The sequence below is a fragment of the Heterocephalus glaber genome, unplaced genomic scaffold, assembly GCF_053883595.1.
Source record: "Heterocephalus glaber isolate CG9 unplaced genomic scaffold, H.glaber_assembly_v1.0 deba00001608, whole genome shotgun sequence".
Classification (NCBI taxonomy): Eukaryota; Metazoa; Chordata; class Mammalia; order Rodentia; family Bathyergidae; genus Heterocephalus; species Heterocephalus glaber.
This window is the reverse complement of record NW_028258379.1, coordinates 29,113,598-29,140,108: the sequence shown is the minus strand read 5'-3', so window position 1 is coordinate 29,140,108 and position 26,511 is coordinate 29,113,598. Positions and strand designations below refer to the sequence as shown.

The 26,511-nt window shown below is 38.0% G+C and overlaps 1 protein-coding gene across 13 annotated transcripts in view; it reads left to right on the top strand.

Moving 5' to 3' along the window:
* Efcab11 (EF-hand calcium binding domain 11) overlaps positions 1–26,511 on the top strand; it is a 187,172-nt gene that overhangs the window by 9,185 nt on the left and 151,476 nt on the right. For all 13 annotated transcript variants that reach the window (XR_015445098.1, XR_002389648.2, XR_015445099.1 and 10 more), the window contains exon 3: positions 8,521–8,566. Coding sequence is in view for 7 of the 13 variants with exons in the window: in XM_004837076.4 (XP_004837133.1) it covers positions 8,521–8,566 (46 nt within the window). In the remaining 6 variants the exon portion in view is untranslated. The remainder of the gene's footprint in view (positions 1–8,520; positions 8,567–26,511) is intronic.

Genomic DNA, 26,511 nt, shown 5'->3' with positions numbered 1-26,511 from the left:
TTCTTTTATTGGTACATTTTAGGTATAAAACACATTTACATTTTTCATTGAGGACTTGTACCTTTACATGATGCATCTTGGTTCTTATTTTTTCCCCAATTCTAGCCTTCCTTCACCCCCTCCACCCTTCCCTATTTACAAAGACTTTATTTCCATTTTTTCCATTTCTCATCATTTTTCTTTTCCCTTCTTTCCTTTCCCCTGCCCCTCCCACTACCCCTACCCCTTTGGACCTTTTCTTCCTATTTTGCATTATCGATTATTCATTCTAATCATTGGTACATTTTAGGTATACAATATAATGACATTCATCATTGGAAATTTGCACCTTTGCATAATCTCTCTTGGTTCTCATTTTTCACCCTTGCCCAGCACTCCCTTCAACCCCTTCATCCCTCCCTATTTACAAGGATTTTGTTTCCATTTTCTCATATTAATTCCATTCCCTTCTCTCCTTTTCCCTACCCCTACCACTTCCCCTTCCCCTTCCCCTTTGCCCCTTTTCTTCCTATTTCACATTATCTATTATACGTTTTAGTCCTTACTTACACTTTCAGTTTCTCACACCAGGGAAACTATTTGGTATTTATACATGTGTGCCCTCTTCATTTCACTTAAGAGTATTGCCTCAATGTGCATCCATTTAGCTATAAATGTCTCTAATTTCTCATTTTTTTTTTTTTGGTACTGGGGATCGAACTCGGGTCCTTGTGCTTGCGAGGCAGGCGACAGAACCACTAGGCTAAATCCCCGGCCCTAATTTCTCATTTTTTATGGCTGAGTAGTACTCCAATTTATAAAAAAAACACATTTTCTTTATCTAGTCTCCAGTTGATGGGCATTTGGGTTGTTTCCAAGTTTTAGCTATTACAAATTGTGCTACTATGAACATGGGTGCACATATATCACTGTGGTATGATTCTTTTAATTCTTTGGGGAAGATCCCCAGCAGTGGAATACCAGGGTCAAATGAGACTTCCAGTCCTAGTTCTTTGAGGTATCTCCATACTGATTTCCACAGTGGTCGCACCAGTCTACACTCCCACCAGCAGTGGAGCAGGGTTCCTCTTTCCCCAGAACCCCACCACCATTTGTTATTGGGTGATTTCATGATAGCAGCCATTCTTTCTGGTGTGAGGTGGAATCTCAGCATTGTTTTCATTTGCATCTCTTGAATCACTAGTGATGTTGAACATTTTTTCATGTATTTATTTGCTGTTTCTACTTTGAGAAATGTCTGTTCATTTCAGATGCCCATTTTTGGATTGGGTCTTTAAATTTGGGAGGTCTGATCTTTTGAAGTTCTTTATAGATTCGAGATAGTAGACCTTTGTCTGAGGAAGAGCAGGTGAAAATTTTTTTCCCACATTGTGGGTTGTCTGTTCCCACTGCTGGTGGTTTCTCTTGCTGTGCAGAAGCTTTTTAATAAGAAGAGATCCCACTTGTTGATTGTTTGTGCTAGTTCCTGGGCAACTGAGGTTTTGTTCATAAATTCTTTTCCTACACCAATGTCTTCAAGAGTTCTACCTAACCTCTGTTCCAGCCGGTTCAGTGTTTCTATTTTAATATTTATGTTGCTACATTGTTTTTTTTTTTTGGTACCAGGGATCGAACTCGGGTCCTTGCCCTTGCAAAGCAGGTGGCAGAACCACTGAGCTAAATGCCCAGCCCACTATTTTAATATTTAGATCTTTAATCCATTTCGATTATAGTTTAGTGCATGGTGAGATATATAGGTCTAGTTTTAATCTTTGGCAAGTTGAAACCCAATTTTTCCAGCACTATTTATTAAAGAGACTATTTTTCCTCCAGTGAGGGTGTTTGACTCCTTTATTGAAAATGAAATGGCCGAGTGTGTCTGGTGTTGTTTCTGCATCTTCTAATCTGTTCCACTGGTCCTCAGGTCTGTTTATTTGCCTGTACCATGCTGTTTTTATCACAGCAGCTTTGTAGTATAGTTGCAGGTTGGGGATCGTGATACCCCCTGCCATGTCTCTGTTGCCTAGAATTGCTTTTGCTATTCTGGGTCTCTTGTTCCAAATGAATTTTTGGATTGTTTTCTCAAGGTCCGTGAAGTATGCTGCTGGGACCTGAATTGGAATTGCATTGAATCTATATAGCCGTTTTGGAAGTATGGCCATTTTCACTATGTTAATCCTTCCTATCCAGGAGTAGGGGATGTCTGTCCATTTTCTGATATCATCTTCAATCTCTCTTTTCAGAGTGCTATAGTTTTCAGAGAAGAGGTCTTTGATTTCTTTTGTTAGATTGATTCCTAGGTATTTCAGTTTTTTGGATGTTATTGTGAAAGGAATTATTTGCCCTATTTCTTTCTCAGTGAGTCTGTTATTCGCGTAGGGGAAAGCTATTGATTTTTGTGTGTTGACCTTGTAACCAGCTACTTGACTGAATTTGGTTATTAAGTCTAGAAGACTTTTGGTGGAGTTCTTGGGGTCTTCTATATAGAGTATCATGTCATCTGCAAATAATGACAATTTGATTTCTTCATTTCCTATCTTCCTTTTATTTCTTTCTCTTGTCTAATTGCTGTGGCTAATGTTTCCAAAACTATATTGACCAAGAGTGGTGATAATGGACATCCTTGTCTTGTTCCTGATTTTAGTGTGAAGGATTTCAGTTTTTGACCATTTAGTATGATACTGGCTGTTGGTTTTTCATAGATGGCTTCTATCAGTTTGAGGTGGAGACCATCTATTCCAATTTTTTGTAGGGTTTTTATCTTAAATGCATGTTGGATTTTGTCAAATTCTTTTTCTGCATCTATGGAGATAATCATATGGTTTTTGTTCTTGGCTCTATTGATATAGTGTATTACATTGATTGATTTTCATATATTGAACCATCCCTGCATCCCTGGGATGAATCCCACTTGATCAGAGTGTATGATCTTCTTGATGATTTTCTGCATTCTATTTGCCAGTATCTTAGTATGGATTTTTATGTCCATGTTCATTAGTGAGATTGGCCTGTAGTTCTCCTTTTCCATTGGGCCTTACTCTACTTTGGGGATCAAGGTGATGCTTGCTTCCAGGAATGAATTTGGGAGTATTTCTTCCCTTTCCATTTCATTGAAGAGTTTAAACAGTAGTGGCAGTAGTTCCTCTATAAATGTCTTGTAGAATTCAGCAGTGAAGCCATCAGGGCCTGGGCTTTTCTTAGTTGATAAGTTTTTAATTACGTTTTCAATTTCATTGGTTGATATTGGGTTGTTTAGAATTTTTTAATTTCTCATTCAACTTTGGTAATTCATATGTATCTAGGAATCTGTCCATTTCTTCTGTGTTTTCCATCTTATTGGTATATAGGTTCTGGAAGTAGGTATTGATGATCCTCTGGATTTCTGCTGGGTCTGTTGTAATTTCACCCTTTTCATTCCTAATTGCATGGATTTGGGCCTTTTCTTTCCTTTTTCTGATAAGGCTGGCTAAGGATTTGTCCATTTTGTTTATTCTTTTGAAGAACCAACTCTTGGCTTCATTGATTTTTTGTATCATTCTCCTAGTCTTCATTGAATTGATTTCTCCTCTGATCTTTATAATTTCCTCCCTTGTATGAACTTTGGGGTTGTCCTGCTCTTCTTTGTCTAGAAGCTTGAGGTGCAGCATCAGGTTGTTTAATTGGGCTCATTCTGTTTTCCTAATATGAGTATTCACTGCTATGAATTTCCCTCCTAAGACTGCTTTCATTGTGTCCCATAGATTCCGATATGTTGTATTGTCATTGTCATTTAATTGAAGGACTTGGCTGATTTCTTTAATTTCGTCTGTGACCCATTCGTTATTCAGAAGTGTGTTGTTCAATTTCCACATGTTTATGAAATTTTTCCTGTTTCTTTTGCTATGCATCTCCAATTACATCACACTATGGTCTGATAATATACAGGGCATAACTTCAATTCTTCTGCACTTATTTAAACATGTTCTATGTGTGAGAATGTGGTCTATTTTGGAGAATGACCCATGTGCAGCTGAGAAGAATGTGTATTCTGATTTTGTGGGGTGGAAGACCCTGTAAACATCTGTTAAGTTCATTTGTTCAAGAGTTCGATTGAGTTCTAGTATTTCATTACTTAGTTTTAGTCTAGTTGATCTATGTATTTGTGACAGTGGGGTGTTGAAGTCCCCCACTACAACTGTATTAGTGCATATATGACTTTTCATGTCCATTAGTGTTTGTTTTATATCATTGGGTGCACTAGTGTTTGGTGCATAGATATTTATGACTGTCATCTCTTCTTCTTGGATTCTTCCCTTTACAAGGATGTAGTGTCCTTCTTCATCTCTCTTCATCAGTGTTGGTTTGAAATCTACTTGATCTGCCAAGAGGACAGCTACTCCTGCTTTTTTTCAGGTTCCCGTCGCATGGAGTATTGTTTTCCACCCTTTAACTTTCAGTCTATAAGTTTCCTTTTGAATGAAGTGTGTTTCTTGTATGCAGCATATTGTTGGATTTTGTTTCTTGACCCATTCTGCCAGTCTATTTTTTTGATTGGTGAATTGAAACCATTAACATTGATGGTTATAATGGAAACGTATTGACTTAATCATTGTCATGATTTTTTTTGTTGTTTTTGGGTTCTCCCCCTTTACATTTAATTTCTTGTCATGCTAGATGGGTTCATTCTGCTTTGCTTCCTGGGGTTGTGATCCTCAGTGTCTGTTCCTAGGATATTGTGTTAAAGTTTTTGGAGTGCTGGTTTTTTTATTCACAAAGTTCCTAAGGTGCTCTTTGTCATGAAAGTATCTTATTTCTCCATCAATTTTGAAAGATAGTTTTGCAGGATACATCAATCTGGGTTGGAGGCTGTTTTCTTTTAGGGCTTGGAATATGTCACTCCAAGCTTTTCTTGGCTTGATGGTTTGTGTTGAGAAGTCTGCTGTGATTCTGATGGGCTTTCCTTTGTATGTGATTTGTTTCTTTTCTCTAACTGCTTGTAGAACTTTGTTCTTCTGTTGAGTTTCTGGAATCTTAACAATTATATGCCTATGTGTAGACTTTTTTTGATCAAGGCTATTTGGAGTCCTATATGCCTCACTTTTCTGTATGTCAAGTTCTTTTCTCCTGCTTGGGAAGTTTTCTGCCATTACTTCTGTGAAGAGTTTTTTTATGTTGTCTGCACTCTCTCCTGTTTCTTCTTAGACTACAGACAGTCTTGTTTTATTCTTCTTTGCATCATCTAACAGCTGCTGGATTGATTTCTCTTGGTCCCCTACAATTTTGAAGCAATTTTTCTTTTCCTGGTCACTAATTGCAATCTTATCTTCTATATATGGAATTCTCTCCTCACATTGGCTCATTCTGCTTTGCAGACTTTCAGTGGAGTTTTTGATCCCCTGGAAATCTATTTGCATCTGTTTTATGGATTCCATTTGTTTCCTACGTTGGGATTCCATCATGTTCCTCAGCTCCTGTCTAGATTTATTAATCATGTCTTGAACTATGAGCACAATGTCTGCTGTTATCTGAGAAATTATTTCTGATTTCATTTTTTCCAGATCCCCTTTTGTTGCCAGTTCAGTGGGTCCAGGTGTTTGAGTATCAGAGTGTTCCATCTCGTTTCCCTTTGGAGTTGCTTTAGGTGATCTGGAAGTCTGGTTTTGAGACTTATTTACGTGTCTTCTCAGTTGAACCTGGGGTGTGGGGGGAGCACGGTGCTGTTGGCGCCCACATGGCTCACCTCCCTTGAGCTGGGAGAGGTGGGACAGTGGCTCAGAAGCCCCTTCCTCTGGGCCAGGAGCGCCCTTTTCTCTGGGCTGGGTGTGGTGGGACAGATGGTGGCCAGGAAGGCCCTTCCTCTGGGCCAGGAGCGGCAGGATGGACCTCTACTGGTATTTTCATTGTAGTTCACATAGGTTTTCATTTTTGATATTATCTTTTAGGTTTTGTAAGCAAATAAACATCTGATGTGAAAATGTTAATATTTATTCTGAATGTGTAATATGTATTAAGAACTTAATACTTGATTTTATTGAGAATTCCTATTAACTACACATTGTATAATAAAATAAGAACTTCCTGACAAAACAGCAAGACCAGTGCGATGTCAGATATGTCTGACAAAAAGTCCAGGAAAGCAAAAACACATGTGTTGTCAGTGTATGCAATACATTGTGTGGAATGTGCTGTTGTCATGTTTGGAGACTGCCTTAGTTGTGATAACGGAAGTAAAGTTGGTTTTTTTTGGTAGAGTGCAATTGGTGCTTTCATTGTAGTTCACGTAGGTTTTTATTTCCTTTTTTTAAGACTTTGTACACCAAAAGCTAGCTTATGTTGAAAATTCTGATTTTTTTTAAAAACACTCAATAAATATTAAAAATGCAATACTTTATTTTTGTGTTCTTTTTCCTGTTAAGTACTCATTGTTTAATGTAATAAAACTTACACAATTAAAATTAATAATTCATCAATAGAAATAGTCTAAAGAATATTACGTTGAGAATTGAGGTTTACTTTTTAAGTATTACTTTTGAACTTGAATGAAATACTGACTTTGTGTCAGTTAATAGGAGATTATGTTTAAAAATTTCTATCATAGAAAATGTATATTTTGAAATGTTAACTGTGAAGTTATTTTAAATAACCATAATATAAACTATAATGCTATTTCATAAAAAGATACATATATAATAAATCATACCTTCTTATAATTGGTTACAAAGTGAAGTTTATTGAGTCTTCTTGTTTAATAAAAGGGACACTTGCTACTGGTAGTTACTAGGGATATAAACATAAATGAAGCACAGATCCTACTCTGAATGAATTTACCATTTTGTGTAGATAGACCTATGAAACCTGTCTGTGGTAGATAACACGAGAAGAGGACAAGAATGAAAACCTAATTCTAGAGGCAGGTATAATAGGAATGTGGGTGTCACGTAGACTTGAGAAGCTAGCCTACTGTGATAGAAGTGTCTAAGAACACTGTGTGGATGGTGGGCCAAGTTATGCCCTAGTGATTCACTGGATATGGTAGTGGTAAAAGAATAGCAGCACCACCAAGACTGGAAGGATTGTGATAACCACCAAGTGAGAGAAAATTCAGATAGAACCAAATTCAGATAAAGCAGGTTCAGGTGCATCGAGTTCAGATTGGAGCAGGTTGCATTTGTGGCAGCTGTGGGCATCCGGGTACCTTTGCTCATCAGAAACTGTGCTGAAGGGCGGGGGATTTAGCTCAGTGGTTTCGCTGCCTGCTGCGCAAGCGCAAGGACCCGAGTTCAATCCCCGGTACCAAAAAAAACAAAAAACAAAAATCGAAAAACTGTGCTGGGTGGTGAAAGTCTTAGGTTATTTGGGATGTCTCAGTTTCCAGGGACAAGCTCAAAATCTGAGAATGAATGGCATTACCCAGGGTGATTTTGCATCATATGAAGAGCCGTAGTTTGTGAGGTAAGAACATTAAGGAAGCCAGCATTTAAGGGTAGGCAGGGGTCTCAATGAAGAAAATGAAGTGGTAGTCATTTGAGAGGGACAAAAGGGACCAGGAAAGTGCTTAGAATTCAAGACTATGGCAAATTCAAGACTGATAATAGAAGTGGCCGGGGATTTAGCTCAGTGGTTCCGCTGCCTGCCTCACAAGTGCAAGGACCTGAGTTCGATCCCTGTACCTAAAAAAAAAAAGACATAGTAGAGGAAGTGTCAGATGCTGTCTGAGTTTTAATTCTCTAATGTTTATAAAGCCTTTGTAACAATGGAGAAGGTGCTTCTATTTTAATATTTAATGAAAGCAGATCCTCAAACTTTGCATACAGTACGTTTTCAAATGTTATACACTGCATAGGAAACAAGCTGTACAAGACTAAAATATTAACAGTCATTTTCATTGGATAGCTTTTAAAAGTATTAATAATTTCTTATATTTTTTATTTTGTCATATGTTATTGTTGCAATCAAGAAAAAATTTATAAGTAAAGCCATAGAGCCCATTGTAACAATTACTTGTTTTTGTCTAAAGCAAAAAGGATACATTCTAGGTTATGTTCTGTATGGGACAGCCAAACTGCTTTTATGTGCCTGAACTGTATTAGTCAATGGAATAAAGTTTGGTAGGGGGGGATTACAGTTTATAGCAGATTATTTCTCCTTTTTTTTTGGTACTGGGGGTCGAACTTGGGTCCTTACGCTTGTGAGGCAGGTGGTGGAACCACTGAGCTAAATCCCCGGCCCTATAGCAGATTATTGACTGGTATCTTACAGATCTTGATGGAAAAGTAAAATGGCTATTAAAGCTGTTCATTGAAGGGCCTGGGGATTTAGCTCAGTGGTTCTGGCGCCTGCCTCACAAGCTCAAGGTCCTTAGTTCAATCCCCGGTACCAAAAACAAAAAAACCAAAAAACCCCCAAAAAACAAAAAGCTGTTCAGTGACATTACCGGTCTGCTGGGTTCAAAAAAGCTGTTTTCTCATAAAATATATCCTTTCCCTCATTTTAGGAATTAAGAACGTGTGCTTTGAAGGCATTCAGTAAACTTACATCTTATTATTGTTTCCTCTCTTCTAGATAGAAGCAGATTCTGTGATGTCTTCAATAAATCCCAACACTTCTGGTAATATGAAACTTAATATTAATTTTTAGTACCCTTATTTGGACATTCACAAAATGAAAAATAGAAATACCATAATTAAAAACAGAGACTATGCATTGTTTCAGCACATCTTTGTTTTATATCTCATTACTCACAAGAAGAGTTTCGTTTCTTTTCTTTTCTTTTTTTGGTACCAGGGATCAAACTTGGGTCCTTGCGCCTGCACAGCAGGCGGCAAAACCACTGAGCTAAATCCCCGGCCCTAGTTTTGGTTCTTTTAACTTACATTGATTAATAAGTATGTTGTATTTATAATAGGAAAATTTAAACTGTTGAAAAACATACAGACAAAAATCTCACACATAATTTCAGCCGTCAGAGGATGATTCTGAGTTTGGTGACATGAGCAGGTGGATGAACGGAAGTAACACTTACTGAAATGGGAATCTGGTGGAGAATGTAAGGAGTTGGGGAAGACCAAGAATTGCATTTTGAATTTGTTAAGTTTAAGAAATTTTAATCTATGATGTCAAAGCAATTTATTGGTTTGTATGAATATTGAACTCAGAGGAAAGCTCTGAGCTAAAGAAGTAAATTTGGGAGTCATAAGCAGGTGTAGATGGTTTTTAAAATCATGGAACAGATGAGATCACCTGGAGAAATAGAGTGGACTGAGAACCTTATGCATTCCAGCTAATAGATGTCAGGCAGAGGATGAGGAAAGCAGAGGAGACAGGAATCCAGGGATGTGAGAGCAAAGTGTTTGATCAAAAGCCAAGAGAAGGGGTCTCTTAATGAAGAAAGTGTGATCAGCATTATCAAAGGAAGGAAGGGAAAAGAAAAAAAATGAGAAAAGAGATAAAATGGAAACAAAGCTATTGTAAATAGGAGGAGGGGTAGAAGGGAGGGGAAAGGGAATGGGAAAAAATATGAATCAAGATATACCATGTACAGGTACAAATTCCATATGGTGAATGTGATCATTATATGTATATCTAAATTGTACCAAATAAGTTTTTAATTAAAGAAGAAATTTTAAAAATGCTGCTGAAAGGTCAAGCAGCATAACTGAGGAGTATCTATAGGAGTTGATGACCTGGAAGTGTTTGATGATTTTAACAAGAACAGTTTCAGTATGTAGTGGGGCACAGGCTGGCTGAACTGGGCTGAGGATAAATGGAGCATAGGAAAATGTGAGAGTGTGAGTAGATATGTTTTTTAGTAAGTCTGGAGTACCTGTGGATCAAGAGATGCTTTGTTTGCATCTTTGTTATAGAGATGGAAGAACGTGTTTCTGAGCTTAGTACAATGACCTAATGAAGAAGGAAAGGGAATAGAGATGTTACATCAGGCAGGGGTCTGGGAGGCAAAGAGTCCTCTGAGAGACACCCTCTGCTTTCCTGGTTCTGTCCCTTCACCCCGGCAAGAATGCAGGAGGTGAAGGAGGCTGACTCAAAACCAGAGAACCCCCTGGTGCAGAATGAGGAACCCAGAAAACAAAAGTAATATGAAGCAGAAGTTTAATAATAATATTGCTGAAGCAGGGACTGCCACACAGCAAAGTGTATGGCAGGGAGAAGCTCAGGACCTGGTGTCTTTACTTGTCCCTACTTATAGGAGTAAACTGATTTTCTAAAAATAGCTGTTTCACTGATGGGTACAATCAGGATCTTAGCCTTTGTTTCTGGTGTGAGCCAAGGTTCACAGGATCTATGGGCACATGGCAAAAGTATGCAAAGGTCCCACAAAGGCCAGCCTCCTCCAGCACATCGTGTCATGAGTAAGCGTGTGGTTATCTCCATTCAGCTCCCACCCAGGTCAGGCAGAGAAAGGGGGTGGGGAGGAGGAGAGGGGGAGGGGGGGGGAGAGGGAGAGGGAGAGACCTTTTGTGTGAAAGGATGGGATCCAGTGTGCTGGTTTGATTTTCAAAAATTACCTTATTTTGGAAATCATTTAAAAGTTACAAAACATTGCAAAATAAAATACTATAGGGAATAGCTATATGTCCTTTACCCAAACTCATTTGTTGTTAATATTTTCCCCATTTACTTTTTCACCTGCATTTATGTGCCACAGTATGCTTAGCAACTTCATGAGTTTATTCTGATACCATATTTTTAATCAAATTTACCATCTATATTCCATCTTTTGTGAGTTGACCTAATAATGTCCTTAGCAATATCTTTCACCTTTTGCTGCAGAAATTAGTTTTTGGTGTTATATTTCTTTAGTCTTCATTAATGTGAGATGTTTTGGTAACCTATTTCCCTTTTTATAACATTTCTAGGAATATAGAACACCTCTCACTTTTTTATCTTTTAAATACATTCCTCATTTTCTTTGGCTGATGTATTTTGTGACTAGGTTTATGGCTTATATCCACATGTCTCTGCAAAGCTTTGTGTGCTTATAGGTGAGGCTCTTTGGAGGTGATTGGATCATGGTTGTGTGATACTGGATTACTCCACTAATGGGTTTATAGTTGGGTGTGATGCTGGGAGGTGAAACCTGGTAGGAAGAGGTGGGTCACTGTAGTTGTGGCCTAGAAGGGTGTATATATCAGTCCATTTTCTTCTTTTGACTGCATGGTGCTTCCTGCCTGCCTTGCCGTGAACTCTTCTCTGCCTTGCTGCCCTGCCTTGGAGCCAGCAGACTATGGATCAAAACCTCTATGAACAGCGAACTAAAATAAATCTTTCCTCCTTTAACTTATGGATATCGAGTGCTTTGTCCCAGCAGCAAGAAAGTAATTAAGGTACTAGGTTAAGATTATGCCTTCTTGGCCAGAATACTGTTTAGATATATTTCTCAGGATATTCATCTAAAGACACACATTTAGCCAAAGCAATCCTGGATAACAAAAGCAAAGCCGGAGGCATCATAATTCCAGATTTGAAGTTTTACCACAAAGCTACTGTGATAAAAACTACATGGTACTGGCACAAAAACAGGCATGTGTATCAGTGGATCAGAATGGAGGAAGCAGAAACAACTCCAGGTACATTTAGCTGTATAATCTTTGACAAAGGGACAAAAACATACATTGGAGGAAAGATGGCCTCTTTAATAAATAGTGCTGGGAAAATTGGATATCCACATGTAGAAGACTAAGTCTAGACCCATATATCTCACTCACCATGTACTAAGCTAAAATCAAAATGGTTCAAAGATCTAAATGTTAAAACAGAAACAATCTGCTAAAAGATTAAAAATATGTACAACTCTTGACGTAGGTATAGGCAAGGACTTTATGACAAGAACCTCAGTGACACAAAAAATACTGAGAATCAGTGAATTTGATTATAACAAATTAAAAAGTATCTGTACAGCAAAGTAAACAACTAACAGAGTTTAGAAACAACCTACTAGGGGCCGGGGATTTAGTTCAGTGGTTTCGCCGCCTGCTGCCAAGTGCAAGGACCCGAGTTCAATCCCCAGTACCAAAAAAAAAGAAAAAGAAACTACTCAATGAGAAAAAATTTTTTGCCTGCCATTCTGTAGAGAACTAACATTTAAAATATATAAACCCCAAAAATTAGACTCTCACAAATAAAAGTTCTACTCAAAACAAATATACACATCTCAAAGTACAAATGATCAATAGATGCGTGAAAAAATGTTCTACATCACTGGCCATTAAAGAAATACAGATTAAAACAACACTGAGATACCACCCAACTCCAGAAAGAATGACTATCATTGTTATAGTCAGGGCATTGGCAAGGGAATACATTTAATACAGGACACATAATTTATAGGATTATTTTATGATATTTACCCAAAAAGTCAAATACGGAGCAGTGCAAGAGATTAACTGCACACTAGAGGCCCAAAGAATCCAGCCAAGGGCCTGGATCCCACAGCAATGTCCCACACAAGTCCAGCTAAAGGCTTAGAGTCCAAGGCAGTGTCCTCCGTGAGTCCAGCCAGTGGCCTAGAGCCAAGGCAATGTCTCATGCTTGTTTGTCTGTATTGAGGATCTGCACCTGGAAGGCCCAAAGGCTAGTGGTGGAAGCAGAAAACCTTTGCCAGTATTTGTGCCACCAGGCTGAGATATTTATACTGGGGCCAGGAAGTGATGCTCACAATGAAGATTAGAGCTCCCCTGATCAGAACAGGAGCCATTCCCAGCGACAGTGAGGCCCCAAGCTCCTCCTCCGAGGAGAACAGCCAGGTTTGCATCAGGAAAACCATCCTCAGCAAGCTTCTGGAAAATCAGCTTCCCCTCCAGTTCTCTTTTTATGGCTATTGGCAACAATCCTCAGGTGGGTCTTCCATGACCAACCACGCTGATTCAGTTCAGTTGGGCATTACAATGGGCATCGACCATTAGTTAATTCACCACAGTCATCAAGGAATTAAATAATAACAAATGCTGGGAAGGATTTGGGGAAAAAAGAACTCTTCTACATTATTGGTGGGAATGTAAACTAGTACAACCATTATGGATATCTGTGTGGAGATTCCTCAAAAAACTAAAACTAGAAGTTCCATTTAGAAGGATCGTTTGAATGGGACTCATTCTGAATAGGCTTTCTGGGATGTTTGTGCTAGCATATGGCCTGCTATGTTTAGTTCCCTGCTTTGTATCTCTTCTGTGGGTCCATCAGATTTTTCCTTCACATGGTGTGGTCGGTTCCTTGGTGGTGTCCCATGGTGTGTCTCTCTGCAGTTAGTCTTTGTTCTTTTGCTATACAATTACTGACTTCAGCCTGAGAAGCCAAACACACTTGAGCTTTATGGTGAGAAACTCATTAATGATGGACAAAGGCCAAAATTATAGTTTTAACGTCATGGATTGAATGTGTTGGAGATTGTTGGCATAGGCCTACACATAGTAGGCTGCTCAATGAATATTTGTTGAATGAATATATGATTACATCCAGCTAAAGACTGAATCCAGATGATGTCACTGCAGGTTCCTGGTATAGTAGACAGGTTTTTCAAATACCTGAAGTGGTATAATATGCCCTGAAGATAGCAATGTTATTTTAATGATGTAATTCAAAAAGCAACCACTAAGAGACTATAACAAAGAGTTAAAGACAAAAAAGGAGATAAGATGAGATCATAAAATATTTAATTCAAAAGAAGAAAATGAATGAATAGATGGAAATAGACAAATAGAAAACAAATAATATATGATAGATTTAAATCCAGTTAATATTTTCATTACATCTAAATGATCTCAACAGCCCAATTAAAAGACAAATATTGTCAGAATGGATAAAAAAGCAGGACCTGAATCTCTGTTGCTTTCAAGAAGTCCACTTTATTTGTTTTATGTGTGTGTGGTTTTTGTTTGTTTGGTTTTTTGTTTTTGAGACAAGGTCTTGTTATGTAGTATAGGCTAACCTTGAACTCACTATGTAGCCTAGGCTGGCCTCAAACTCCCAGAGATCCTCCTGCCTTGGTCTCCCGAATCCTGAGATTAAGGCGTGTGTCACCACGCCCTGAAAGAAGCCTACTTTAAATATAAAGGCACAGACAGCTGTGGTGGTGCATGCCTGTAATCCTGTCAGCTGGGAGGCTGAGGCGGGAGGATTGCCATGAGTTTGAGGCCAACCTGGGAGAGATACATACATATATATGTTAAAAAATGAAAGGGTGAAAAAAATGTATGTTGTACTAATGCTAATCAAAGGAAAGCTGGGGTGCATTTATTAATATCAGATGAAATATACTTCAGAAGAGGGAAAATTACCAGGAATAGGAAAGATCATTTCATAAAGATGAAGAGTCAGTTCATCAAGAGGATTAGACAGTTGTAAATATTTATATGCCTAATAATGAAATCAGAATACATGAAACAAAAGTATGATAAAACTGAAAAAGATGGGGAAATACACAATGGTGGTAGGAGGTTGCAACATCCCTATCAATAATAAAGCAAGTAGACATATAATCAATATGGCTGTAGAAGAGTTCAAGAACACTATCAGCCACCTTGACCTAATTATCATCTATAGAGCGCTCCAGTCAGCAACAGAATACACATTCTTTGCAAGTCTGCACTTTAATAATATTGATCATAATCCGAGTCACTAAACAGATATCAACACATTGCAAATTATGTTCTTTGTGATGGAATTATATTAGAAATCAATAGTAAAAGATACCCAGAAAAGTCTCAAATGTTTGGAAACTAGCACATTTTAGGTAATTCACAGGTCATTGAAAAAGGAAAAATTAGAAAATATTTTGACTTAAAATGAAAAGATAATATTTCAGATTTTGTGGGTGCATTGTTCTGGGGAAGTAGTAGCACTAAGTTCCTACATCATAAAAGAAGCTGATGGCCTCAGACTCTGCTTTTAATTACAGAAGGAAGGGCTGGGCTGTGGATGTAGCTCAGTGATAAAGAGTTGCCTAGCACGCTTGAGCCCCCCAGTTAGATCCCGAAGATGGGCAACAGTGAAATAAGTGGAAGAAAAGAATGAATGGAGTCCAATGTGGTGGAACATGTCTGTAAGAGGCAGAAGCATCACAAGTTTGAGCCCAGTCTGGATAATTTAGGGACTTAGCGAGACCCTGTCATGTTAAAAAAGGGCTGGGGACCCAGCCCAGTATAATACAGAGTATTCAATTCCCAGTATGGAAAAAAAAATTAAAGTGGAATTCAATGAAAAGAGAAAAACAATAAAGGAAAAAAAAGGGTTTTTTTTTTTTGGTTTTTTTTTTTGAGTGAATCAGTAAAACTGAAAAACTGTTACTCACCAGCAGGAAAAAAAGAGACAAGACACAAATTACCAGTATCAGAAATGAAAGAGGTGAAATGACTGTAGTTCCTATAGTTATTTAAAGGATAATGAGGGTGATATGATAGAACTATAACTCCTAACCTGGTGGATGTCAAATGTGCTGATTTCCTGGTCCCACAACATTGAGGAATGAAGTCATGAACCAAAGGAAGAAGTTAGGAGAGTTGTATTGGAAATAAGGAGAGAAGAATAGCTCCCAGATTTCCAGGAAGAACCCTGAATGGGGTAGCCACTGAAGCTGTTGGTCAGGGGTAATTTATATAGCAAAGTCACACTGTGGGGACAATGTGGGTCAAGCTATCATCAACCTATAGGATTACAGGTGTAGCTGCTTAGCTAATATTGATCCAAAAGGGAAACAAGTCATGTAGCAAGGGTATATGGAAAGAACAAAGACATTTTTGGAGACCAGATGTGCTGGTAACTCACCTGAACAACTGGTGCCAATCTGGACTTCCTGGACCAGGTGGTGCTAATTACAGTATAATGTTAATATACTGTTTATCCCTTAGGAAGGCGTGTGGCCTGGCTGTTGCATCTTTATGGAGGCTTGGCCTTCTGCAGTCGTATCTCCAGCCACAATTCTGATGTCTTTATTTTTCACTGACTTCCTTGAGAGCCCAGTCCCTTGCTGATTGTGTATTTCTAACTTAGCTGCCTATAATAAAGGATATATTATTAACAACTTTATGTCAGCAATTTGACAATGTAGATGAAATGACCAGATTCCTTGATAGTAAAAATTGCTAGATCTCACTCATTCAAAATAACCTGAAGAGTTCTACCTCTGTTAAAGCAGTTGAATTTGTAGTAAGAACCATTCCCACAAAGAAAATTCTAGGCCCAGATGGCTTTACCGATGAATTCTACCAAAATTAAAAGGAGAGTTTTCCCAATTATTTACAAACTCTTCTAAAAACTTCAGTTCGTATTTCCTGTTCTCTCATAGAAACATTTATTAAATCTGGGTAGTTTCTTTGGATATGTGTTATGTTACTCTCTTTAGTTTTGCATAGTGTGTAAATTTACATATAAAATATTGAAAAATGGAGAAAAGTGAAAATAATTTCTGTATATATGTAATACATTTTTGTAGAATAATGCAAATTATAGCTTCTTTTATGTACTTAGACTTGTTGTGTTAACAATTGTGAATCTTATTTTGGCAAATTTTATGTAAATATTAATGTTCCTAGACTATATTCCTGATAAAGAGATAACTGAGAAGTTGACACCAAGCTTGGCTTATTTGCTAAATGGATATTTCACTTACTAAGCCAAAACTATTTTCATATTGCAGAAAACATGGTGTTAGGATATTTTTGTCTTGTTAAATATTATTTCGTGTATAGTCTCATTAAATATTATTTCATGTATAATGCATTAGATGGTAAGGTATCTTGGTGATATTTAGATTGAAAATCTGTTTGTTTGTGGTTTTTTTGGTACCGGGGATCGAACTCAGGACCTTGCACTTGCAAGGCAGGCGGCAGAACCACTGAGCTAAACCCCTGGCCCTTGTTATTTTTTGTATATAAGATTAGATACTCTACATAAAATACGACTTTTGAAACAATATTATTATTAGAAGGATGCTCTTGCCATCATCCCTAACTTAATAGACGTTTGCCCAAGCTTTTAATTTCCTGTTGAAAATTTTCACACTTTCAAAATATTGTTTATTTGATGTTCAGTTGGTTGTAACTTCTTGGTGAAACCTTCCTTACATTTTTTTCTTTGGGTTTCTATGTGAATATTCCAATCAAAAAATTGTTCTGTCTTCTGGCAAAAGGATTTCCTACATTGTATTGATAAAGTTTCTCTATTTTGGTGAGTTCCCTGAGATGAGTGAGTTATCCTGTCTGAAAATAGGTTCTCCCTGATTGACTATATTTATATAGTATTTGTCATGTGACTTTTCAGATATGTCAGGTGTATCTATAGCTGGAAACCCCTTTAACTTTCATTAGTCTCATAGGTTTTCTTTCTTTGATTTTGAATTAAGATTTGACTTCACACTGAAGATTTTCTTTCCTTATCTATGAAGGTGTTAACACTGCAGGTTAACTTTCCTTTCTTTAGTTCTCTGATGCACAAGAAGTGTGAATTCTGGAAAAACTATTTTCTATATTCTTTTTATATTCTTTCTATATTCTTTCCTATATTCTTTCTATATTCTTTACCTGTGTGATGAGTTCTTTGATATAGAATAAAGGTTCTGTTGGACCTTTCCCCACATTGAGTATATCCATAGGCTGCCTCCTCATCTGTACTCTCGCATGTTTAGTAAGATATGGCTTCATAAAAGACTTTTCTACATGAATTGCATCCATAAAGCTTTGCTCCTCTCTGTGGACTGATTTGCACATTGAAGGATAAATTCTGGCAGATTTCCCACCATTACATTCCAGAAACTTTTCTCCAGTGTGAGTGCTCTGACATAAAGTAAGGGCTGATTTTGTTCCAGGTGTCCCGCTGATACTTTCTTCCCTTGCATTTTTCTTTCTGTTGTTTGAGAGAGGCTTAACTTGGGGCTGAAGGGAGCTCATTTTCATGAAATTTACAAAATGTCCTCTCCTTTATGAGTTCTCTAAGGCTTGAATTTTGCCTTCATCCAGAAATATTTCTCCCATTTGCTGCAGCCATGGAGCTTCTGTTTGATTTGAGTTCTGATGTGAAGACAGAGCACCTCTGTTCAGTACGTTCATGTAGTTTCGCCCATGCATGAGTTCTGTGTATAATGAAGACTACCTTGTTAGGAAACATTTTCTCAAATTCATTATGGCCAAAGGATTGCTTCACCTGGAATTTTTTTTGATGCCAAATTTAGTCTTCCCTGTGACTCAGGGCTTTCTGACTTTGATAATATGCTCTGGGACCTGCCCCAGTGTGCATTTCCTTGCATTTAATATCAAAAGAATGACTCTCACATCCATTTCTCAGTTCCTTCCTTTTTGGCATCCTTTCCTAATAATTAATTTTAAAATATATTTCAAAAGGTTACAAAGTAAATTAGTCATTGGAGAAAGTCAGGAGAGCTATCAGAGAAAGGATTAGATTGGAGGGTTGAGATCAAATGTTGGTGCTAAGCACCTTACTCCAAAATTACTGTGGAAGCACTCACCTTAATCTACGAGTTCCTAGTCTTTCCTCTTTTCTTCCAATCTTAATATCAATACCAAATTAAAGGGACAGTTTAAAGGTAGGGCACTAATTCTTCAGCTAGCTTCATTTCATGTTTACCTGAGTGGGGACACTCAAGATCACAAACATCCAAGAGAAACATTTAAGTAGCCATCCAGGAAGAAATCCCCTGCTCTTCCCTGTTAATGATATGAGTCACATTTACATGTTGTTTCTCTTGAAGGAAGAGGGTTCATGCTCAGATTAAAGATCTTTTTAAATATATTACCTCCCTCCTTAATGTTTTTTGTTTGGTTTTTTTTTGGTACCTGGCATCAAACTCGGGCACTTCCACTTGTGAGGCAGGCGGTGGCACCACTGAGCTAAATCCCCGGGCCTCCTCCTTAATGTTTTGATCCTGAAGAAGAAGCAAAATGTTGGTCTTGGCTTCCTGGAAGCTGTTTATTCTGGTAATCAACTTTCCAAAGTTCTGGGTAGCTGTGACTTGGGAATTCTCCTTCTGCTAGCCAAGTCTCTTCTTACTTGAAGATCAAGGTCATGCCAGGTGTCTGTTGCAGGGCATGGTTGCTGGGCAGCTTCCTGGGTGAGTTCCAGACTCATGTCCTGGATTGACTTTGACTCAGCTGCTCTCAGGCAAGGGCTAAGCCCTGAAGATGCACGTACTTCACTGTCACTTTGGAACAGGACCCGGATTCTCAGGTCTGTTTCCCAGGAGCTTCTGTTACTGTTAGAAGGTGGTCACTTCTGTAGAGGTACTTTGTGAAATTCGAGAAGAGTGGAAAGTCAAGTCAAAGATATTAGAAATAAGTCTGGAAGAAAAGTAAGTGCTGGGAACATTTGAGGGCAGCCAGAATGAGTAGCTGAGAAGTGTTACTGATGTTTTTATTGCCTGTAACCGAAGAAGCAAATGAGTATAAGCAAAAACAGCTTAATGCATCCAGGAAGGAAGAAACTTGTGAGTGGTAAAAAAAAAAAAAATCAGGCTACTTGTTTAAGGAACCAGAAGATCACTGTTGAGATTGGCTTCAGTATACAGTATTGCTGTTACCTCTTTCAGGGGGGATAATAAAATAATAAAGAAGAAGAAAAAAATAATATATACCTGGCATTTGTACAGCTCTGTTTATAAAATACTTTCACGTGTAACACAGGATTTGTTACTATAGATAATAATTACAGCTGTCATTTCTTGAACAATTACCGTGTGCAGATCTGTGATGAGCACTATGCAGTGGATATTATATTTAATACAACTCTGTGATCTTATTATTATCCCCATTTGATAAGTTTAACAATATCCTGAAGCTCAGGTTAATTTTCTCAGGGTGACACAGCTAGCTAGTAAGCAATAGACCAAAGCAATCTGACCTCAACTTTACCCTTGTATCCTTTCCTTGATTTACTAGTGCTATGGGTCCTATTTGTAATGACAGAATTGACACCAGTGTTTATCCCCCTAAGAAACTTAATTAGCCAATGAATTCAAGTGGGAGGGTTGTAGTTACTAGTAGCTCGTTTCAAATTTGATTCTCTAGCTAGGTGTGAAGGCTCAAGCCTAATCCTAGCTACTTGGGAGGCTGAGGTAAGAGGAAGGTGAATTTGAGGCTAGCTTGAGTAACAAAGGGACCCTGTCTCAAAAACAGAACAAAAATCAAATTTGGTTCCTAGCTATCTAGCATCCAGACTGAATACAGGAACAAAAGTACAGTGGTCAATGTCCATGCAATAAAAAGTCTTTTCCTAGAGAGGCGTAGACTTCCCTGCCCTAGAAAAGTCCATCCACAATGTCTCTCTCATAGGGAAGAGACTGATGAATGGACATTGATGTCCAAAAATGGTTTAGTAAATGTAATAGTGAGTTTATGGGTGGTTTCTTAAGGTTTCTTTAGTGTAAGTCTGGATTTAATACCAAAATGCATTGGGATGACTCTGTAAAGGGCGAAGACCATGTGCTCCAAGTATGCAGATCTCAGATGATCTGACTCATTGTGGAATGCAATGCAGGGCATTTTATCTGCATTTGACCAGCTAAGATTTTATGAGACTCTTGCTTACAGCATGCTAAATGCTACTAGTAAGTACTGGGTGAGCATTGCCCCACTGATTCCTCATGCAAGTGTCTTGGTTATTATCCCAAACCTATACGAAATATACCTAAGGAAAAAAACAAGACAAACTACCCCCAGAATTTTTCTTTCACTAGATGGTGAAATTGAGCATTTTTTCTTTGTTTCCTTATATTATTTCCCTTTTAAAAGAATGCACATATTTTACTTTCATACTTACAAAAGAAAAAGCTTTCTAGGAACTTGCTTTTAACCTTCAACTTTGAATGATGGAAAAATAAAGATTGAGCTATCATAATAGTAATTATGGACTGTTTGACTCAGTCATGCTATGCAGTATAAACTCAACTGAAAAGTAATTTGTGGATGATTAGGTTAATGGTCAGTTGATTTTTATGCTTTTATCTACTACTATCTTGTCTGACTTGTTAGTTCACTATTGAACATATTTTCCTAAATTTAAATTTCTATTCTCTAATGTTTTAGGTTTTGTTCTAAAACACTTGTAGCTATGTATGTTTGAGGATTCTTTTTCTTGACTCTTTCCTTCAGAACAAAGGCAAAAGTATAGCAGGAATGAGGTTTCTGAATTCTTAGTTCTTTTCTAAAATAAGGAAACTATATACAAATTAAGGTTACTGTATCTTGAAATTATAGTCATAGGGCCAATTTGTGGTATTGCCCACAGATATTCACTCATATGTTTATTCATTTAATTCTCCTTTAGAGAATTGAAGATATATTCCATTGTAGGGATAGAAAAGAATTAGGAGATGCAGACACTGGTCAAAGTGCAATTTTAAAAAATATGTCATGTGATATGGGAGGGAGAAGTATTGTCACTTCTCTTGTGGCCAGGTGTTGTATGAATACTACAGGCAGCAAAACCTCTCAGAGTTCAGAGAAAGGCAGTGCTCCCTTCCTAGACACCTGTGGACCTGGAGCCTGATACTGGAGATGGGCAGGATTTAGAAAAGGGGTGAAGCCAAAAAGAGAATGTGATAAATGAATACAGAGAGATGCCAGCTTCTCTGCCTCTCTGGCTCTTGTGGGCCTTTCTGTTCTGCTCTCCTCTGCTGGACAGAAGTCGCCACAGATTTAGATACCCTGCACATTCTGCTCCCATAAAACACTGGATGATGCTGGACACAAGTGATGCATGTCCGTATTCCCATCTATTTGGGGGGCTGAGACAGGGAGGATCCCAAGTTCAAGGCCAGCCTGGGCAACATAGCAAGACTTTTTCTTAAAAACAAAACAAAAACACTAGGTGTCGTGGAGTCTTTCCAAGGTAGTATCACTCTCTTCACAGCTAGGGGTGGATAAGTGAGGCAGACTGTCTTCTTTGTAAGGCCTTTTCCTGCACACCATCCTTGTAGGATTTCTCTCATAGACCCTCTCTCATGATATCCACCCTTGCTGGGAAAAATCTCTTCCTCCCAGATCTTTGTCCTTGTCTTTATAGTAGCCCTCCATTCTCTAGCCTCTCCTCTCAGATTTGCACACCCAAACCTATGAATGACAGCTGTCATGCCATTCATAGAGCATCTTCTTGTAAGCAGATTGCCCTCCTTGAAATATTGTTAGCCCCTGCTTCAGCAAAGTATAGCACTTAACTCTACACTGATTGCATTCAGCCTATGTGTTAGTAAGCTTTTTTTTATTGTTGTTACCAGGGATCGAACTCCGGTCCTTGTGCTTACGTAGCAGGTGGCAAAACCACTGAGCTAAATCCCTGGCCTCAGTAAGCTTTTTATTACTGGGCCAAAATACCGGACATACACAATTCAAGGGAGGAAGGGTTTATTTTTGGCTTACAGTGTCAGAGGTTTCAGTCATTGGTCAGCTGGCTTCTAGGCAGACAGTGGAAAGGTGTGGCAGAGGGAAGATGCTAACATCATGGCAGCCAGGAAGTAGAGTGAGCAAGGAAGAGTCAAGAAGGAGCTGGGGAGTGGGTCCAGTCTTCAAGGTCATGCTACCATGACCCAGCCAGGCATACCCAAAGTGTGCTTTATTAATCTAGGTATCCCTGGAGCCATTCAAGTTGGCAATCAAGATTAACCATCAAAGCCTAGTGTGCTGACCTGTTGGGAGTTGAGAAATAGGAATGGGGTTAAGGACCAGTTTGCTGAGGAGGAAGGATGAGGCTGTAACTTCCAGAATAATGTATTAGGACTCTGCATTGTTAACACTGAGGAACCTTTGAAGTTTTATGAGCAGGAGATGTACATAATAAAAAAGGTAATGATTCCTGTCCATGTTTGATAGGAATAAGGTTTTATTGGTTCAGATTTCTCTATTCTGCTCTAACCCATTTTTACTCATTTTCTTCCCAATGATACAGTAAAATTTGATTTCTTCCATTAAGGTAGATTCTTTTCTCTTTATTCCCCTACTTTTCTGCAGGCAGCTGGAAGAAAATATTAGTCCTCTGAATTTACTTATCCATCTTGCTGTGACAACTCATCATTGTTGATGTTGCATTCACCTTCTGTCCTTAGTCTTTTTATGCAAATACATTATATCCTTTTTTTCCCCCATCATGGCCTCCAGAAGCCATAATCTGAGTTTTATTTCTCAAACTACAGAAGGCTTGCATTATACTTTTTAAAAGACCGCTTCATCATCTTAAGCCCTCATTTTTAGGCATTTTTGATGTCTGGGAAAATTAATGCATGACACAACAAACACGAATCGTCCCTTTTCTGCTAAATCTCACACCATGCGTACAGTCTACATAGCCTGGCATTTTTATTGTTTTCTCCTTCACTCTATCCAGGTTTATTGCAGTTTCTAATTTGAGCTCACTGTGATAGCCAGACACTAGCCTACTTCATTTTCAAGAGGATTTCTCTGTGTGTGTTGACCCTGAAGCTTAGAACTGTGAGCCACAAAAAAATATACATAATGGGACTTTCAAGGAAAAAATTTATGTAGTTTTATTGGACTTTTTGAATATATCCTCCCCTGTGGTGAAAGATGATTACCCTACTGGGAAATGGCTTAAAAACAAAAAAGTAGAAAAAAATAACATTTCTAGTCTCTCGATATGGCACAGCTATATCACATGTATAAAGTAGTTTGGAAAGCAAATGTATATATTCACCTATATATTCATTATAGAATATGAAAAGAGGCCATTTTGCCAAATATAGTTTATAAAATGGGAGGATATTATTTTCCAGTTGTTTGGAAAATGTAGACTTAGAGTCAGGGAGGATTTATAAAGAATATAGATGCTTGTTGTATTTTGCATCTTAGCTGACCCCCAAAGCCATACGCCAACTAGTTGGTCCCTAGCCTGTGGTGCTATTGGGAGGTGGTGGAACCTTTAGGAGGTAGAGCCTAGTAGAAAGCAGGAAATTAGGTCATGGGGGTGTGCTCTTGAAGGGAATATTAGGATGCCTGTCTTTTCTTTTTTTTTACTTCCTGGAGGTGAGCACCAGCATGAGGTGAGCAGTTTCCTCCATCAAACACTTCCACCATGATGTACCAGCTACCACAGGACCAAAGTGATGGGTTCAAGTGACCATGGACTGAAACCTCTGAAACTATGAGCCAAAATAATCCTTTTATTTTAAGTTGTCTATCTCAGGTACTTGTCACAGCAATAAAGAGCTGACAAGGTCCTCATGATCTTTTTAAGCCATGATTCTCACTCCTGAGTCCTGTAGAGACTCAGGGACAAGGACATTGAATTGTCCTGTTTTATAAAGAAGGACCTTTCCAACACTGATAGAGTCCAAGTACACAGGCAATTTCTGATCACTATCTACAGTCATTTTAATAAATTCGGGTAAACACAGAGATCTGTGTGTTTCCTGATGTTGTTGTGATCCTAATTTATAACTACAGTAAAGCATGTTTAGGTAACTGTTATTAGTGGAACAGTGTGCATAGAGCACTCAACACTGTATTTGACATTAGAATTTTCTCAATATAATCTTTCACTCCAGGGGGCACACAGATAATGCATTTCTCATTGGGTATGAAATCTGATATCAATAGAATTATTGAAAGTCTTTGTGAAGTGGTAATTTTAGGTTTGAATATTGTGACAGCAGGTGGAGCTAGTAGTAGGAATTCTATTTCTAGGCCATTTAAAAAGCAGCAAGATATATAAGACTTACATTAATGTGTTTGCAATACAGAGCTTCAGGAGTAGTAAATTATTAAGTATTAGCTTTGAAAAGTGATCATATTATTACAACAAGAGAGCCTAGCTGAATGAAAACTCAATCTTTTCAGAAATGGGGCTTGTATTTGGATGTGTGCTGTCTGAGAAGACGACATGAAGGCATAAGGAGTGGGGTGTGTTTACACGGATTAATATGCACTGGATGACACTGACCCCTAGTGTATTGACTTTAATAAGTAAGGTGTAAGTAAGGTAGTAAGTAAGGTGATTCTGAGGGAAAATAATCTGAAAGAACTTGATCACGCATACAGAGCTATTTGGGTTATGAGATTGTTTCTCTTTTAAATGATAATAAACATACAACCTAAATCTCTATATATTTTCTCCTAGGATAACTGAAGAACATTTGCTTTTTATCTAGCGAGATTACAGAATAAAGACTTGCATACTTTATAGCTCCAAATACTGGTGTATTATCTGAGTATGTAACTTAAAAGATATCACCACTCGTGTGGTTTTTTCCTTGTGAATTGCACTCGAGACCATATAACTGTGCTTCCCTTCCAATCCTTTCCGTAAGCCAGATGCAGTGATAAAGACAAATATTACATATGCATTTCCTTTCTTTCAGAATTTTGTTTCCTTTTCACTAGATCATTGTATGTTAAGAAATGGGAGTTTCTAAAATAACAGCTTATTTTTATTTTGCTGGCTATGTGAATAAAAAGTGACGTACATTTTGGTATTAGTTTTTAGAATTATAAGATGATTTAAAACACATTTAATACTGTTTTTTTTTTTTTTTTGTGGCACCGGGGCTCGAACTCGGGTCCTCACGCTTGCAGGCAGGTGGCAGAACCACTGAACTAAATCTCTGGCCCCACATTTAATACTTTTTGCTGAAAACTAGAAATAACACCTTCCTAATCTTATTTATTACATATATTACTTATAAGCAAACATGTAACTAATAACGACTACCTGCCAGGCCTCATGCTAAACATGGGGATGGAATTTTGAATATCATACATTGTTTTCCCTTGTCATAACGCAGGCCAACATGGCCGGATAATTACCATAGATCCTAATCCATTCTACCATAACACTATGAGTACTGGGCTTTTGGCCATAGCAAAGGGACTTATCTGAGAGAAATCACAGAAGCTTTGAAAGAACAGGTAATGCTTGAGTTGCATCTGGAAGGAGATGTGAAAAATCACTAGGAAAAATAAAGAAAAAACTGCTTTCCACCGAGTGTGTTTATCCATGAAGGTGCTGATAGTCTACTGTTTTGGAGAAGAAGCAGGAAGTTAGCTAGGGAGTCTGGAGAGGTTGGTAGGGGTAAGATGGTGATGAATCTCATAGAGTGCACCATGATCTTGAATAACTTATACAAGAATTTCAGCACCTGTAGCTTCTGTTTAATTGATTACTTTTTAGAGTTCATAAAACTGAAGATATGGATATGATCTTATGGGAACATGGCAGCTAGACTTCATTTTAACCTCAGCATGTAAAAATATGTTCTCTGGTCACAAGGGTGATTAGATGGGAATGGAGCTGCATCAATATCTTTAGCAACTAGGAAAGAAATGGTACATGTGCTAACTCCACACAGCACGGTCAGCTCTCTGTAGCTACAGGTGCCACACTTCAGCCACCTGCAGATGGAAAATATTCGGAAAAAGTTGCATCTGTAGTGAACATGTGCAGACTTTCGTCATTATTCCTCAACAGTACAACATAACAACTATTTATATAGGGCTTGCATTGTATTAAGTATCATAAGTAATGTAGAGATGATTTAAAGTATATGGGAGGATGTGCATAGGTTATATGCAAATATTGCACCATTTT